Raw genomic sequence first — 14626 nt, 5'->3', positions numbered from 1 at the left:
ATCACTTTTGACTAATAAAAAAGGCATTATTCCACTCGATTTCCAATTGAGTGAGCCCTTTTTGAAGCTTCTACGAGAAATCTTTCAATCAAAACCTTATCTGCTCAAAGGGCATAACCTACGACCCTTGTCCTGAGGGCTATGGGAGAAGGGCTGTTATCTGCAAAGACATAATTTCCAGACCTTTCAACTAAGTTGAACAAATGGCCATATCAAAATGTTGATTGGAAATGTTTGGACAAATGATGGGCGTTGGAAGGGAATTCTTGCTCTCATTACTTTCGACTATTAAATAGGGCAATATCCCTCTCAATTTCCAATCGAATGAGACCTTTTTTAAGTTTTACGGCAACATTTTCTAGAAAAATATTATATTCCCCGAAGGCATAACTTACAACCTTAGCACTGTGGGCTGTATATTGCCCTATTTAATGTTGATCGGAAATGTTCGGGCAAATGATGAGCGTTGAAAGGGAATTCTTCCTCTAATTACTTTCGACTATTAAATAGGGCAATATCCCTCTCAATTTCCAATCAAATGAGACCTTTTTTAAGTTTTACGGAAACGCTTTCTATAAAAACATTATATGCCCCGAAGGCATAACTTACAACCTTAGCCCTGAGGGCTGTAGGGGGTTGTCGTACCCAAATAAATAATTTCAGACCTTTTAACTAAGCTCAAGAAAATGGCTATATTCAAATATTGATCGGAAGTATTTGGGGAATGATCGGCATTGGGGGATAGCATTTACCCTCTGATCATTTTAACTATTAATAATGGCACTAGCCCTCTCAATTCCCAATTGAATAAGCCCTTTTTGAAGTTTATGCGACAACACTTTCTATAAAAACCTTATATGCGTCAAGGTATAATTTACAACCTTTGTCCTGGGGCTTTTGAAGATTTGTCATCCTCAAAGACATAATTTCTGGACGATTCAACTACGTTGAACAAAATGGCAATCTCAAAATTTTGATTGAATATGTTCAGCGAAACAGTGGGCGTGAGAGGTGGTTAGTTGCCCTCCAATGACTTTGAATGATTAAAAAGGGTACTATCGGATTCAATTTCGAATCAAATTAGCCCTTTTTGAAGTTTCTACAACAACACTTTCTATAAGAACCTTATACACCCCCAGAGAATAGCTTACAACCCTTGCTCTGAGGTTTTTTTTTGGGGGGGGGGGTGATCCTCAAAGACCTAATTTCCAGGACTTTAAAATACGCTGAACAAAATGGCTGTCTCAAAATTTTGATTGGTTTGCTGCCCTTTAATGTCTTCCGATTATTAAAAAGGGCACTAGCCCTTTTAATTTCCAATCGAGTAAGCTCTTTTTTAAATTCTTTCGACATTACTCTATAAAAACCTTAAATGCTCCCAGGGTATAACTTACAAAAAATGCCCTGAGGGTTGCGGGGGGTTGTCATGCTCAAAGACCTAATTTTTCAGATTTTTAAACTACGTTGAACGAAATAACTATCGCACAATTTTGATTGGATGTGTTTGGGGAAAGGTCGGGTGTGAGAGGGATGTATTATGAATATGAAATTGCGATAGCCCTCCAATCACTGTCAACTATTAAAAGGGCACTAGCCCTTTCAATTTCCAACTGAATGAGCCCTTTTTGAAGTTTCTACTACAACACTTTCTATAGAAAACCTTATATGCCACCAGGGCATAAGTTACAACCCTTGCCATGACAAGTGTGGGGGGATTGTCATCCTCAAAGACCTAATTTCCAGAACTTTCAACTTCGTTGAAAACAATGACTTCCTAAAAATTTTGATTGGATATGTTTAAGGGAATAGTGGGTGGAAGAGGGGGGTTATTTGCCTTCCAATCACTTTCTACTATTCAAAATGGCACTAGTCCTTTCCATTTCCAAATGAATGAGCCCTTTTTGAAGTTGATGTGGCAAGCCTCTCTATGAAAACCTTATATGACCCGAGGCCATAACTTACAACTCATACCCTGAGGGCTGTGGTGGGTTTGTTATCCTCAAAGACCTAACCTCCAGAACTTTCAACAGTGTTGAACAAAATGGCTATCTCAAAATTTTCATTCGATGTGTTTGGGAAAATGATGGGCTTGAAAGGGGGGTTAGCTGCCCTCCAGTCACTTTCAACTATTAAAAAGAGCACTAGCCCTTTGAATATCCAATTGAATGAGTCCTTTTTGTAGGTTTTACGACAACTCTATCTATAAAAACCTCACATGCTCCCAGGATATAATTTACAACCTTTCCCTTGAGGAGTGTGGGGGGAGGGGGTTATCATCCTCAAAGACATAATTTCCAGAACTTTCAACTAAGTTGAACTAAATGGTATTCTCAAAATTTTGATTGGATGTGTTTGGGAAAATGGTAGGCGTGAGAGAGGGGTTAGTTGATCTCCAATCACTTTCGACTATTAAAATGGCACTAACCCTTTCAATTTTCAATCAAATGAGTCCTTCTTAAGTTTCTACGACAACACTTTCTATAAAAACCTTATATGCTCCCAGGGCATAACTTACAACCCTTGCCCTGAGGGCTCTGATGGGGTTATCATCCTCAAAGACCCATTTCCCAGAACTTGCAACTGCGTTGAAGAAAATGGATATCTCAAAATTTTGATTGCATGTGTTTGAGGAAATGGTGGGTTTAGAGGAGGTTTAGTTGCCCTCCAATCACTTTCAACTATTAAAAAGGGCACTTGCCCTTTCAATTTTCTATCAAATGAGCCCTTAGGAGTTTCTACGAAACACTTTCTATAAAAACCTTATTTGCCCCCAGGCCATAGCTTATTACCCTTGCCCTGAGGGCTGTGGGGGGGGAGAAGTTGTCCTCAAACACCAATTTTCCAGAACTTATAACTACGTTGAACGAAATGTCTATCGTCCTCAAAAACCAAACTTCCACAACGTATAATAATGTCGAACAAAATGTCAATCTCAAAACTTTGATTGGATATGTTTGAGGAAATGGTGGGCATGAGAGGGGGGTTAGTTGCCCTCCAATCACTTTTGACTGTTAGAAAGAACACTGACCCTTTGAATTCCCAATCGAAGGAATTCTTTTTTGAAGTTACTACGACAACTCCCTCGATACGAAGTGCCCTGGTATAAAACAAAGAAAGAATAAAGTAATACATTATGCCAATATCGTTTTTTACTTAGGAGGCGCTATTGCGCTGCCTATGATATCTGGTCATTTTGAGTTTGAGTTATTGTGGGTTTCTGTTACTTCTCATCTTAAGTTTAATATGGCCTTTACTTTTCCTTAGAAAACTTCTTTTTATAATTTTATTTTAGTTAGTAAAAAGAAAATGATGGAGCAGTACAAACAAAAATATCATTATAAGACTATGACAACGTATATAGTGTTGTAGAAGTTGGCTCCAAGCATGTCTTGGAATATCTCAATTTTTTTTTCTCCATAAGTATAGTCCCGGCTATAGTAGGATTTGCTATGTGAAGACTAGTGATGAGCTTTGAATTTGATGTCCAAATTGGATATCTCAGTAGTTATTTTGCCAAATAGCAAAACATGGATCAATTTTTAAATTTATCAGCATCTTTAAGAATCTTCCAGGAGAGTGGAGTGTAAAGGATGTGGGGAGAGCAATAGTGTTTTACAGCGTTGCCAGTCAACGGCAATTGAAACAGAGACTATTATAAGCTGATATGCAGCGTTGATGCCTTCTGTTCGGAGATGACGAGTTCGAGAAATTGTATATCTGATGGAAATACCAAGATAAATGATTTGGTCAGACGGGCAGTCTGACCTTATCTGACAACTTATTCAAGTGATTGATACAGGTTGTGGGCCATTAGCGGTCAGTGATGAAGAAAATGTATGATTTGCGTTCGTTTCTAATAATTATAGAAGATAGGTTACAGATTTGAAATCTCAATGTTAGTGATTCAATAAAAAAGAAATATGTGACTAAATCTAAATTCCAAATACATACAATATTTAGATGCTCCTAGCAGTTACACAATTAAAAATGAATACAATTAAAAATAAATCAATAAAAAAAACTTATTGAACAAAATAACTATAAAAAATAATTGTAAAAAAGATATTAGTAATATAGTCATGGAGTAGATTAAAGAGGTTATAAATTTCAAACCTGAAGTCAGTTGTACAGATATTTGCGTTAATTGGGCAATTATCTTCAATGTTAGGGCACCGGTCATCATCATAGTCGTCTTGACATACATCGCCAATCCCATTTTCTGTAAGATAAAATAACAACAAAATGGAAAAATCAAACTGATGATTAAAAATTTCACTTTCAGATAAGACCACGCTCTCTCCAAGGAATTTCGCAGATAAAGAAGCCTTTGAAGAAGGGCGAGAGTCTTAATTTTTGCAAGGTGTGACGAATTACTCAAGGATTAAAGAAAAAAGTATTACCTGGTAAGCGTAATACTGTTTCTGCATATGCCATATTTTTCTTTTTTTAGGGAGTCAAATTTGAGACAATAAGGCTTTTGCATACTTATTATATACATATGCTAAACTACCATCAAATTAGCCGCAATACCTATATATTTCTTTTCTAGGGCTCTAGGCACCCCCCCCCCCCCATAAAAGAAACAGAAAATACCCACAGCAGAAAATAAAGCACCCGTGGGAAATACCACCCGGAAAATACTCCCCTTTTAAAAATACCCCCTGCGAAAAAAACCCAGAAAATATCCCCCCCCCTGTGGAAAATATCTCATGGAAAATAAATCCTAGTTGAAAGAGAATTATCCCAAAAAATTTACTCCCCACTGATAATTCTCACAGTCAATGCCCTCGCACCCTGCAGAAAACTCTCCCGCGAAAAATGTACATATGTTTCCCAATAACAAATGCTATCTGTAAGCGATGGACAAATTACAAAACTAAAAAAGGCACTTAAACTTCTACATTGAGCTTCCGCGATTCAAAGGGTGGGGGGAAGAAATTTGAAGAAAACGGCATCAAAAATAAAAAAGTTGACATCTAATCCTTTATAATTCCTGGGAGTGTTTCTGGTCTACACTGTTATTATAAAAGTAAAGAATAACTTAAAACCACAAACTAAACGGAACTTATTCTATATAGGAGGGGACCTGCCCCACCTTATCTACACCTCCACCTCATGGTCACCAAAACTTCAGAGGGTGCTCATTAGATCAGAAATTGGAAGTTCAAGTCAGGGAGGATTTTCAAGGGGGATATTTTCTAAGACAGAATTTTTCGCGAAGAGTATTTTAATGGGGGGAGGGGGGGGGGTATTTTCCTAGGGGTATTGTCAACGGAGGGTATTTTTTGTGGGGGGCAGGAGTTTTTTCCGTGGGATACTTTCTGCGGGGGTTATTTCCCACGAAGGGAGTATGTTCCAAGGGAAATTAAATAAAAGTTTTAATAGGGATAAAATTCTTTTAATTGACAGTTTTTCAAAAACAGTGATAGAAATTCACAAAAAAATACTAAATATCAGTAGTAACCCCTTGGATGTTTCAAAAGCAGCCATAGGGAAATTAACACAGGGATTTTAACAAGTGGAGTTCATAGCCCCTTGCACCTGTTTTTTAGCTGGCAAAATTCGCATCTAGGCAAGATTTGGCAAGAGCAAGTGTCGTAAGTTTAGGCGAAATTTCCATACGTTTCAACTACTTGGAATGCGGTCCGTATAATACACAAGTTTTAATAATAAGTGAAGTTCCTTCTCCCCTTGCACCTGATTCTAGGCGGTATTCCCACCCTTAGCAAGAGTTCAATGGTTCGGTTAGGTGAACTACTACCGGAGCCCTCTGACGTCACGACAGCCATAGGGTAAATTGGATTTTAAACGGAGCCCTCTGACGTCAACGTAAAACCCCCGTTTCAAGCACATTTTACACCACGCAAGACACACTCGCCTTTAAAGGGTCAGATAATCGGAGCTACCAACCCCTCGCACCTACGCAATGCGGTTACAGGCTCTATTAAAGGGGACACAGTTGCTAAGACTCCATGACAAACCCCTCTGGACTCTAATGACGTCATACAACTTACCCCGTTTCAAAAAGCCAGGTCTAATATGGTTGAAGCAATTTTGCGTAACCCTACCACAGGAACCAAATGGGGGAATCCCCGCTTATAGCTCACACCTTACGTAGCTATTGTGCAACACAGACTGTCATATGGTATTTTCCTTCGCGCAAAACACTCAAAGCGTTATTTCTTCATTAACTTTATTGTGGTAAACGCTTTACGTAAGTTTACGTAATGATTGCGCATTCATCACTGCCAGATAATACCATTTTGTATTAACCAAGACATTTTCTTTTTCAGCGTTTCATTTTTCACTCAAAACACCTTTCATATTTTTTCTAGGGATCTTCACCCTGCTAGGACTTGAAAGGTCATTCGCTTCCAACGGTACGGCACCCCAAGCAAGAAGTCCATGCAATCCTTTCAAAAATTTTGTATCTGGAACCGTATTATAAAAAATTAGCTATTGCATGAAAGCCAAGATCTTTCATTTTTCAAGCAAGCTAGAACCACATGTTTACTGCCAAATTTTGCACGCACTTGGAAAACATCTAATTCTAGGGGACATTTGTTTTCAAGGTATTTTTAGCAATTAAGGGGAAATGCGTGTTTAAATTATGTAAACATCTAGGTATGAGGGACGCATCCCAAACAGTAAATCTTAAAAACCCAGATACTTTAAATAAAAATAAATTGACAAGCAATAAAACATAAAAAAGACAGCTAAATAACACGGCGAAAAATAAAAGAGGATAATGCCATATTATAATATATACAAAAAGAACCATCTATTATAGAAAACTGGGGCTTCTAGCCAGCAACCCCGTAGGGTAGGGGAGGGAGAGTGATATTAGATGCAATTTAAGACATATTAAGAACTGCTAAGGAAAATACCCATTTCATTGAGTACCTGTTCTAAGCTCTAGAGTATACTAGTCAATGACAATGCATACCACATTGGTAAATTATGGATGATATTAAACAACCCCATTTTATTGCTGCATCTCCCCCAAGATATCTTTCAGGTATTTTCTTATAAAAATTCTGGTTTCAAAACCCGCAATTCAAGATTCTGTAACCCAAGCCAATCTTAATACCCCATCAAATACACCACACCGCCATGGCATTTTACCCATGAGACAACCCGCCCCCCCGAAATCCCCTGGTTGACATGATATTAGTGATACATTTAAACCATGTTAAAGAGTATTATTGAAGGAACTTTAGCGAAATGCATCATTTCATTGAGGATTCTTAGATATAACCCCCCGTCTAGTGGAAAAATTCATTTAACACCTCCTGCCTTATCTTTAAGCTCTTATCTCTAGAGTATACTTTTCAATGACAATGCAAACCACCTTGGTAAATTATGGATAATATTAAACACCCCCATGAAATCGCTATATCTTCGCCAAGAAATCTTTCAGGCATTTTCTAATAAAAACAATGATTTTAAATCCCGTGATTTAAGTTTCTGCAACCCAAGCCAATCCTTATGCCCCACAAAATACTCCTTACCGCCATGGCATTTCACCCATGAGAAACCCCCCCCTCACCCCCCACCCCCAAGGTGACCTGATATTAGTAATACATTTAAACCATATTAAGAGGTATTATTGAAGGACTTTTAATAAAATGCACCATTTTATTGAGTATTGTTATATTTAACTCCCCCTCTAGCGAGAAAATTCATTTAACACTTCCCGAGTTAGCTTTAAGCTCTAGAGTATACTAGTTAATGACAATGCATAACACCTTGGTAAATTTTGGACTTTATTAGACACCCCCATGAAATTGCTACATCTCCCCCAAGAAATCTTACAGGCATTTTCTAATAAAAATTATGGTTTTAAATCCCACAATTCAAGTTTCTGCAACCCAAGGCAATCCTAATGCCCCACAAAATACTCCACACAGCTATGGCATTTCGCCCATGAGACACCCCACCATTCCCTTGGTGACCTGATATTAGTGATACATTTAAACCATATTAAGAGATATTATTGAAGGACTTTTAACGAAATGCACCATTTCATTGAGTATTCTTATATTTAACTCCCCCTCTAGCAAAACAATTCATTTAAAACCTCCCACCTTATCCTTAAGCTGAAGAGTATGCTAAACACTGACAATGCAGACCACCTTGGTAAATTATGGATGATATTAAACACCCCTTTGACATCGCTACATCTCCCCAAAGAAATCTTTCAGACATTTCCTAATAAAAATTATGGTTCTAAATCCCGTGATTCAAGTTTTTGCAACCCATCTTTATCATGATGCCCCCAAAAGACTCCACACTGCCATGGCATTTCACCCATGTGACACCTTTTAAAAAACTTTTAAAAAAGATTTTTGTTCTAATTGTTACTCTTAAATGATTGAAACAAAATTCAAACTTTAGCGTAAACAGCCAAGTATTGAGGAGGAGACAACCCCGTCAGTTACGTAATAATTTCTGTTCGTTTTAAGTCTTAGTGTTGCCCCTTATTTTCAGTTCAAAATATCTTTTTTTATTCTATTCAATTTCTGATCGTATTTTTATTTTTGTGTGTGTTTTGTTTTCGCGTGTTTGTGTTTATGTGCGTGTGTGTGCGTGTGTATGTGTGTGTGTGTGTGTGTGTGTGTGTGTGTATGTATCTGTGTGTGTGTGTTTATATGTGTCTGTGTGTATGCATGTGTATGTGTGTGTGTGTGTGTGTTTGTATGTGTGTGTATGTTTTTTTATCTGTATTTATGAATATATGGGTGTGTCTATGTCATAGTATGTTTGTTTATATGTTTGTGTTTTTATGTGTGTTTGTGTGTGTGTGTGTGTGTGTGTGTGTGTGTGTGTGTGTGTGTGTGTGTGTGTGTGTGTGTGTGTGTGTGTGTGTGTGTGTGTGTGTGTGTGTGTGTGTGTGTGTGTGTGTGTGTGTGTGTGTGTGTGTGTGTGTGTGTGTGTGTGTGTGTGTGTGTGTGTGTGTGTGTGTGTGTGTGTGTGTGTGTGTGTGTGTGTGTGTGTGTGTGTGTGTGTGTGTGTGTGTGGGTGTGTTTCTCTATGTGTCTCTTTGTGTGTTTGGGAGCGTGTGTGTTTGTTCATTTGTGTGATTCTGAGTTTGGTTGTGTGTGTGTTTGTTTGTGATATAGATAGAGTTTGTGTTTTAGTTAGATATAGAGATTTTTTTAGTTTGTGTTTTAGATTTTTTTAGTTTGTGAGTGTGTTATTGTGTTTGTGTGTGTGTGTGTGTGTGTGTATTCTTTGCAATTAGGTATCTTTGCTTAAGATATACATCGCCGTTAATACGCAACACGCATGTGTGTTTGTGCCGTACTGGAGCTCCATGGGGTCCTTTTAGTCTTGTTTGTGAGAACCACTTGCGTCATTCATATTAGACCTGATCACGGGAAATACAGTGGTCTTCAAGAGAATAAATGTATCAATGGCTTGAATTTTGCCAGGGCGGGAATCTTGCCAGACCATGAATTTCGCTAGCTGAGTGCTAGAAACAGGGATGATGTGATGTTAGAGGGTTGTCGTAGAATTTATATGATAACTTCCCTATTATTACTGCATTTTATGTTATCTCGAGCAAGACCATTTTTATTCTCTTTTATTGCCTAGCCGAAGTCTGGATTCTATCCTCGAAATGAGTAGTCATGGACAAACCTCTCCCACTGTGCGTTGGATGAGTGGATTCCGTCCCCCAAAAAGAGTACACACAGACCAAACTTCCCTATGGCACACTCGATGGAAGGGAACAAGAATTTCCACCCTTTGCGCATTTTATATTTTGGCTGAAAAAATGCCCCATGGGGGTATGTCGGGCTGGGACAAACTACTCGAGGGGACTGGACACTTCTTCGGTGGTGACCAGTGAGTATGTCGTTATCTTAGTAGATGGAGGCTGGATAAGAATAAATGAATGTATGAAAATAACCGCTTTGCGTAACGATAAAAAATAAAAACAGTGTTGAGCTGGTGACGGAGAAAACGTCTCCCCTCCCCCAGTGACGGTCTCCTCTCCCCTGGAGTCCTTTCCCCTCGTCTTTTCTTAAATTAGGCATGCCATTGCTTATATATTTTGTAAGCCATAATAATGCCTAAGAAACTACATCTATTATCAATGTATCCTGTGAAAATGAAGGCCACTAGGTGGGAGCTGGAAAATATTGGCAGGAAATTGTGAAATATCCATGAATTTATCTTTATGAAAAAGGGGTATTTCTTTAAAAGCTCATAATATGTCTTAAATTCCATCTAATATCACTCCCCTCTCCCCTACCCTCTGGGGTTTTAGACTAGAAGCCCTGGTTTTCTATAATAGATGGTTCTTTTTGTGTATATGATAATATGATATTTTCATCTTTTATTTTTTTGTCGTGTTTCTTACGTGTCTCTTTTGTTGTTTTATTGCTTTCAATTTGTTTTATTTACAATGTCTGTGTTTTCAAGATGTATTGTTTAGCAAAAGTAAGACAAGCATTTCCCTTCATTAATATCTTGAAAGCAAAATGTCTTCCAGAGTCTATCAAATTGGGAGAGTAACGCATCATTCCAACGAGTGCCAAAAATGGGAAATCTCACTAATATCAGGTCACCCAGGAGGTGGGGGGGGGGTGTCACTTGGGTGAAATACCATGACAGTGTGGAGTGTTTTGTGGGGCATCATGATAGGGCCAGGTTGCAAAAACTTGAATCACGGGATTTAGAACCATTATTTTTGTTAAGAAATGTCTGACGTATTTCTTTGGGAAGATGTAGCGATGTCATGGGGGTGTTTAATATCATCCAAAATTTACCAAGGTAGGTTGCATTGTCATTGACTAGTATACTCTAGAGCTTAAAGATACAGCGTTATGTGTTCAATGAATTTTTTCGCTAGAGGGGGAAATAAATCTAAGAATACTCAACGAGATGGTGCATATCGCTAGAGGTCCTTCAATAATACCTCTTAATAGGGTTTAAATGTATCCCTAATATCAGGTCACCCGTGGGATGGTGGGTGGTGTCTCATGGGTTGAATTCCATGGCAGTGTGGAGTATTTTGTGGGGTATTAGGATTGGGTTGGGTTGAAAAAACTTGAATAGCGGGATTTAAAACCATAATTTGTATTAGAAAATGCCTGTAAAATTTCTTGGGGGAGATGTAGCGATTTAATAGGGGTGTTTAATATCATCTATAATTTACCACGGTGGTATACATTGTCGTTAACTAGTATCCTCTAATGCTTAAAGATAAGGCGGTAGGTGTCAAATGAATTTTTTCGCTAGAGGGGGAGTTAAATCTAACAATACTCAGTGTAAAGGTGCATTTTGTTTAAAAATCCTTCAATAATACCTCTTAATATGGTTTAAATGTATCACTAATATCAGGTCACCCAGAGGATGGGGGGCGGTGTCACATGGGCAAAATGCCTTGGCGGCGTGGAGCATTTTTTTGGGCATTATGATTGGCTTGGGTTGCAAAAAACATGAATCACGGTATTCAGAGCCACAATTTTTATTAGGAAATGCCTGAAGAATGTCTTGTTAGAGGTGGTGGGGGGGCGGGTAATTTATTGTCATTGTGGGGTGAACTACAGCTTAAAAGTTAGTGTGGAGGCATTAAGGTATTTTTCCCCTGGAAGAAATGAAAATATAACTGGTACTCAAAGAAATGGGTATTTTCCTTAGCAGTTCTTAATATGTCTTAAATATGCATCTAATATCACTCCCCCTTCCCCTACCCTCCGGGGTTGAAGGTTAGAAGCCCCTTCTTTCAATAATAGATGTTTCTTTTTGCGTATATTATTATATGGCATTTCCATCTTTTATTTTTTGTCGTGTTTTTGAGCTGTCTTTTTTTATGTTTTATTGCTTGTCAATTTGTTTTTATTTACAATGTTTGTGTTTTTAAGGTTTACTCTTTGGGATGCGTCTCTAATACCTAGATGCTTACGTAATTTAAACACACATTTCCTTTTTATTGCTTAAAATACCTTGAGAACAAATGGCCCCTCGAAACAGGTGTTTTCAAAGTGCATGCCAAATTTGGCAGTAAACACGCCGTTCTAGCATATTTGAAAAATGAAACGCCGAAAAAGAAAATGACTTGGAACTTTTGGGCTAAAAATATCAGAATGGTATTATCTGGCAATGATGGATGCACAATCATTAAGTAAACTTACATAAAGTGCTTACCATCATTAAAGTTAATGAATAAAAAAAAGCTTTTGGGATTTCGTGCGAAATAAAGTACCACATGACAGTGTTGCACAATAGTTTCGTAAGGTGTGAGCATGAAGCCGGGATTCCCCCATGGGTTCCTGTGGTAGCATTAGCAAAATTGCGTCAAGTATATTAGACCTGTCTGTTTGAAACGGGGTAAGTCGTATGATGTCATTGGAGTTCAGAGGGGTGTGTCATAGATGTTTTGGCAGCTGTACCCACTTTATTAGAGCCGGTAACCGCATTGCGTAGGTGCGAGGGGTTGGTAGCTCCACTCATCTGACCCTTTAAAGGCGAGGGCGCGTTGCGTGTTGTAACATGCGCTTGAAACGGGGGTATGTACCGTGACGTCAGAGGACTCCGTTTAAAATCCAATTTTCCCTATGGCCGCCGTGACGTCACGGCATTTGAATGAGGGCTCCAGTAGAAATTCACCTGACCAAACCATTGAACTCTTGACAAGGGCGGGAATTCCGCCTAGAAAATTAAAACGTGTGTATAAAAACGTACCACATTCAAAGTAGTTGAAACACCCTGGAAATTTTGTCTAAAGTTGCAATACCTGTTCGTGCCAAATCTTGCCTGGACGGGAATTCTACCAGTTAGAACCAGGTGCAAGGGGCTAAGAACTCCACTTGTTAATTTCCCAATGTTAATTTCCCTATGGCTGCTTTTGAAACCTCTAAGGGGTTACTGCTAATATTCTTGTCACAGATACAGTGACCGTCATCAGTAGTAGAATCACTGATACGATAAAAGGGATTATTTTCTGCAAAGGGGTATTTTCCATGGGGGGGGGGTAAATTTCCGGGGGGGGGGGGTGTTGTTCTCGGGGGCTATTTTCAGGGAAAATTTTCTCCAGGGGCTATTTTCCGTGGGATATTTTCTAAGGGGTTAACGACTGTCATCGTTTTCTTGGCTATATAGTCATCTTCCACAAATGGCTAGCAGTAGCAAGTTGGCTGGTATTTACCACCCTCTCCCAGACAAATACCCCCGGAAAATTACCCTGGAAAATGCACCCCATGGAAAATCCTGTTTTGGGAAATACCCCCTTGACAATAATCCCCCCCGCGGCTGGCTAGATTCCAATCACTTTTGACTTTCAAAAAAAGGACTTGAAATCTCAATTTCTGATCTAATGAGCACCCTCTGAAGTGTTTGCTACCATAAGCTAGAGGTATGGATTGGGAAGGGGCAGTCTCCCTCCTATGTGGAATAAATTCTGCTTATTTTGGGGTTAAATGTTGCTCTTTACTTTCATAATAATAGCTTAGACCATAAATATTCTTAGAAATAATAAGAAAGTAGATATCAATTCCACATTTTTGATGCGAACAACCAAAAAAACAGAACCACAAAAATCCTGGCTACAGCCCTTGGTGATCGAACATAAATGTTTACTTCCAACCTTCCCTCGTCTTTCTTTTGGAACTATTTCTGTGTTTACCTGATGGCTCAATGAGAACGGGGAAGTAATATTTTCCTGGGGGAGGGGGATATTTTCTATATGGGATATTTTCCATGGGTTAGAGTTCCTATGGGGGATATTTTCTGCAGGGGGTATTTTAGGTTGTTTAATTTCGGGTGAGTTGTTGGTATTATACGGGGGAGGTATTTTCAGGGGGTGTATTTTCTAAGAGGTAGACCCCTACACCCCATCAGCATATAACGCCCAGTACATCTCTATTCATATGGAAACACATCTTTAGGGGTAATCAAGAGACAACCTTGTTATAGCACGTAGATTCAGTGGATATTATCTAATAACCAAAATAATAATGTGTGTATAAGGATATAATTCATGACACTTATTACACTCGCCCTTGTTCAGTGAAATTGGACAACCAACCTGTCTTCTGATTCTCCAACCCTTGCGTCTAAGCAATAGAATATAATGCAATAAAAAAAATCCTTTTCCAGGTATATACACAGGAAGCGAAAAGGTTTTTGGACGAGGAATTCCAAAATAACGATATCTAAAAATTTTCTGTATTTTTTAGCTTCCACATTACTCGCCTATTTTATTGAGAAATTTTGAATACTCCCTCAGATAAAAACTCCTGTTCATGAATCGAACATTCTCATTATTGAAATTTAGGAGTAGGGAAATAGATTTCTGGGGAAAATCTGCAGAAATTAAAGTGTGTTCATTTTACTTTTCTCTTTTTTTTTACAATAGGAAAATTTAAAAAAAAACTTTTTCCACAAATTAAGTTCTTCAAAAAAAAGTAGCAAAGAACTCCATTAAACCATAAATGAACAAGAATAGAATCAAATTATCTACTAAGCATACAACTATGACAAATCAGTATCAATAAATAAAGGCAAAACAATCAGAAACTGAAATAAATAACCAGCATTCAAGGGATTATAAAAATGTCCTTTCAGTAGATATTTCAATGAATGCAAATGAGTCTGACTTTGGAACACTTTTTGAAAC

At 38.3% G+C, this 14626-nt stretch overlaps 1 protein-coding gene across 2 annotated transcripts in view; it reads right to left on the bottom strand.

Moving 5' to 3' along the window:
- Positions 1–14626, bottom strand: part of LOC148949912 (cartilage oligomeric matrix protein-like) — a 334413-nt gene that overhangs the window by 105425 nt on the left and 214362 nt on the right. For both annotated transcript variants that reach the window (XM_089091996.1, XM_089091995.1), the window contains exon 9: positions 4114–4219. In XM_089091996.1, coding sequence (XP_088948122.1) covers positions 4114–4219 — 106 coding nt within the window. The remainder of the gene's footprint in view (positions 1–4113; positions 4220–14626) is intronic.

The sequence above is a fragment of the Artemia sp. Qi Xiang Cuo genome, chromosome 7 (assembly GCF_049724085.1).
Source record: "Artemia sp. Qi Xiang Cuo chromosome 7, ASM4972408v1, whole genome shotgun sequence".
NCBI lineage: Eukaryota > Metazoa > Arthropoda > Branchiopoda > Anostraca > Artemiidae > Artemia > Artemia sp. Qi Xiang Cuo.
The sequence above is the reverse complement of the archived record's forward strand: the minus strand, read 5'-3'. Positions and strand labels throughout refer to the sequence as shown.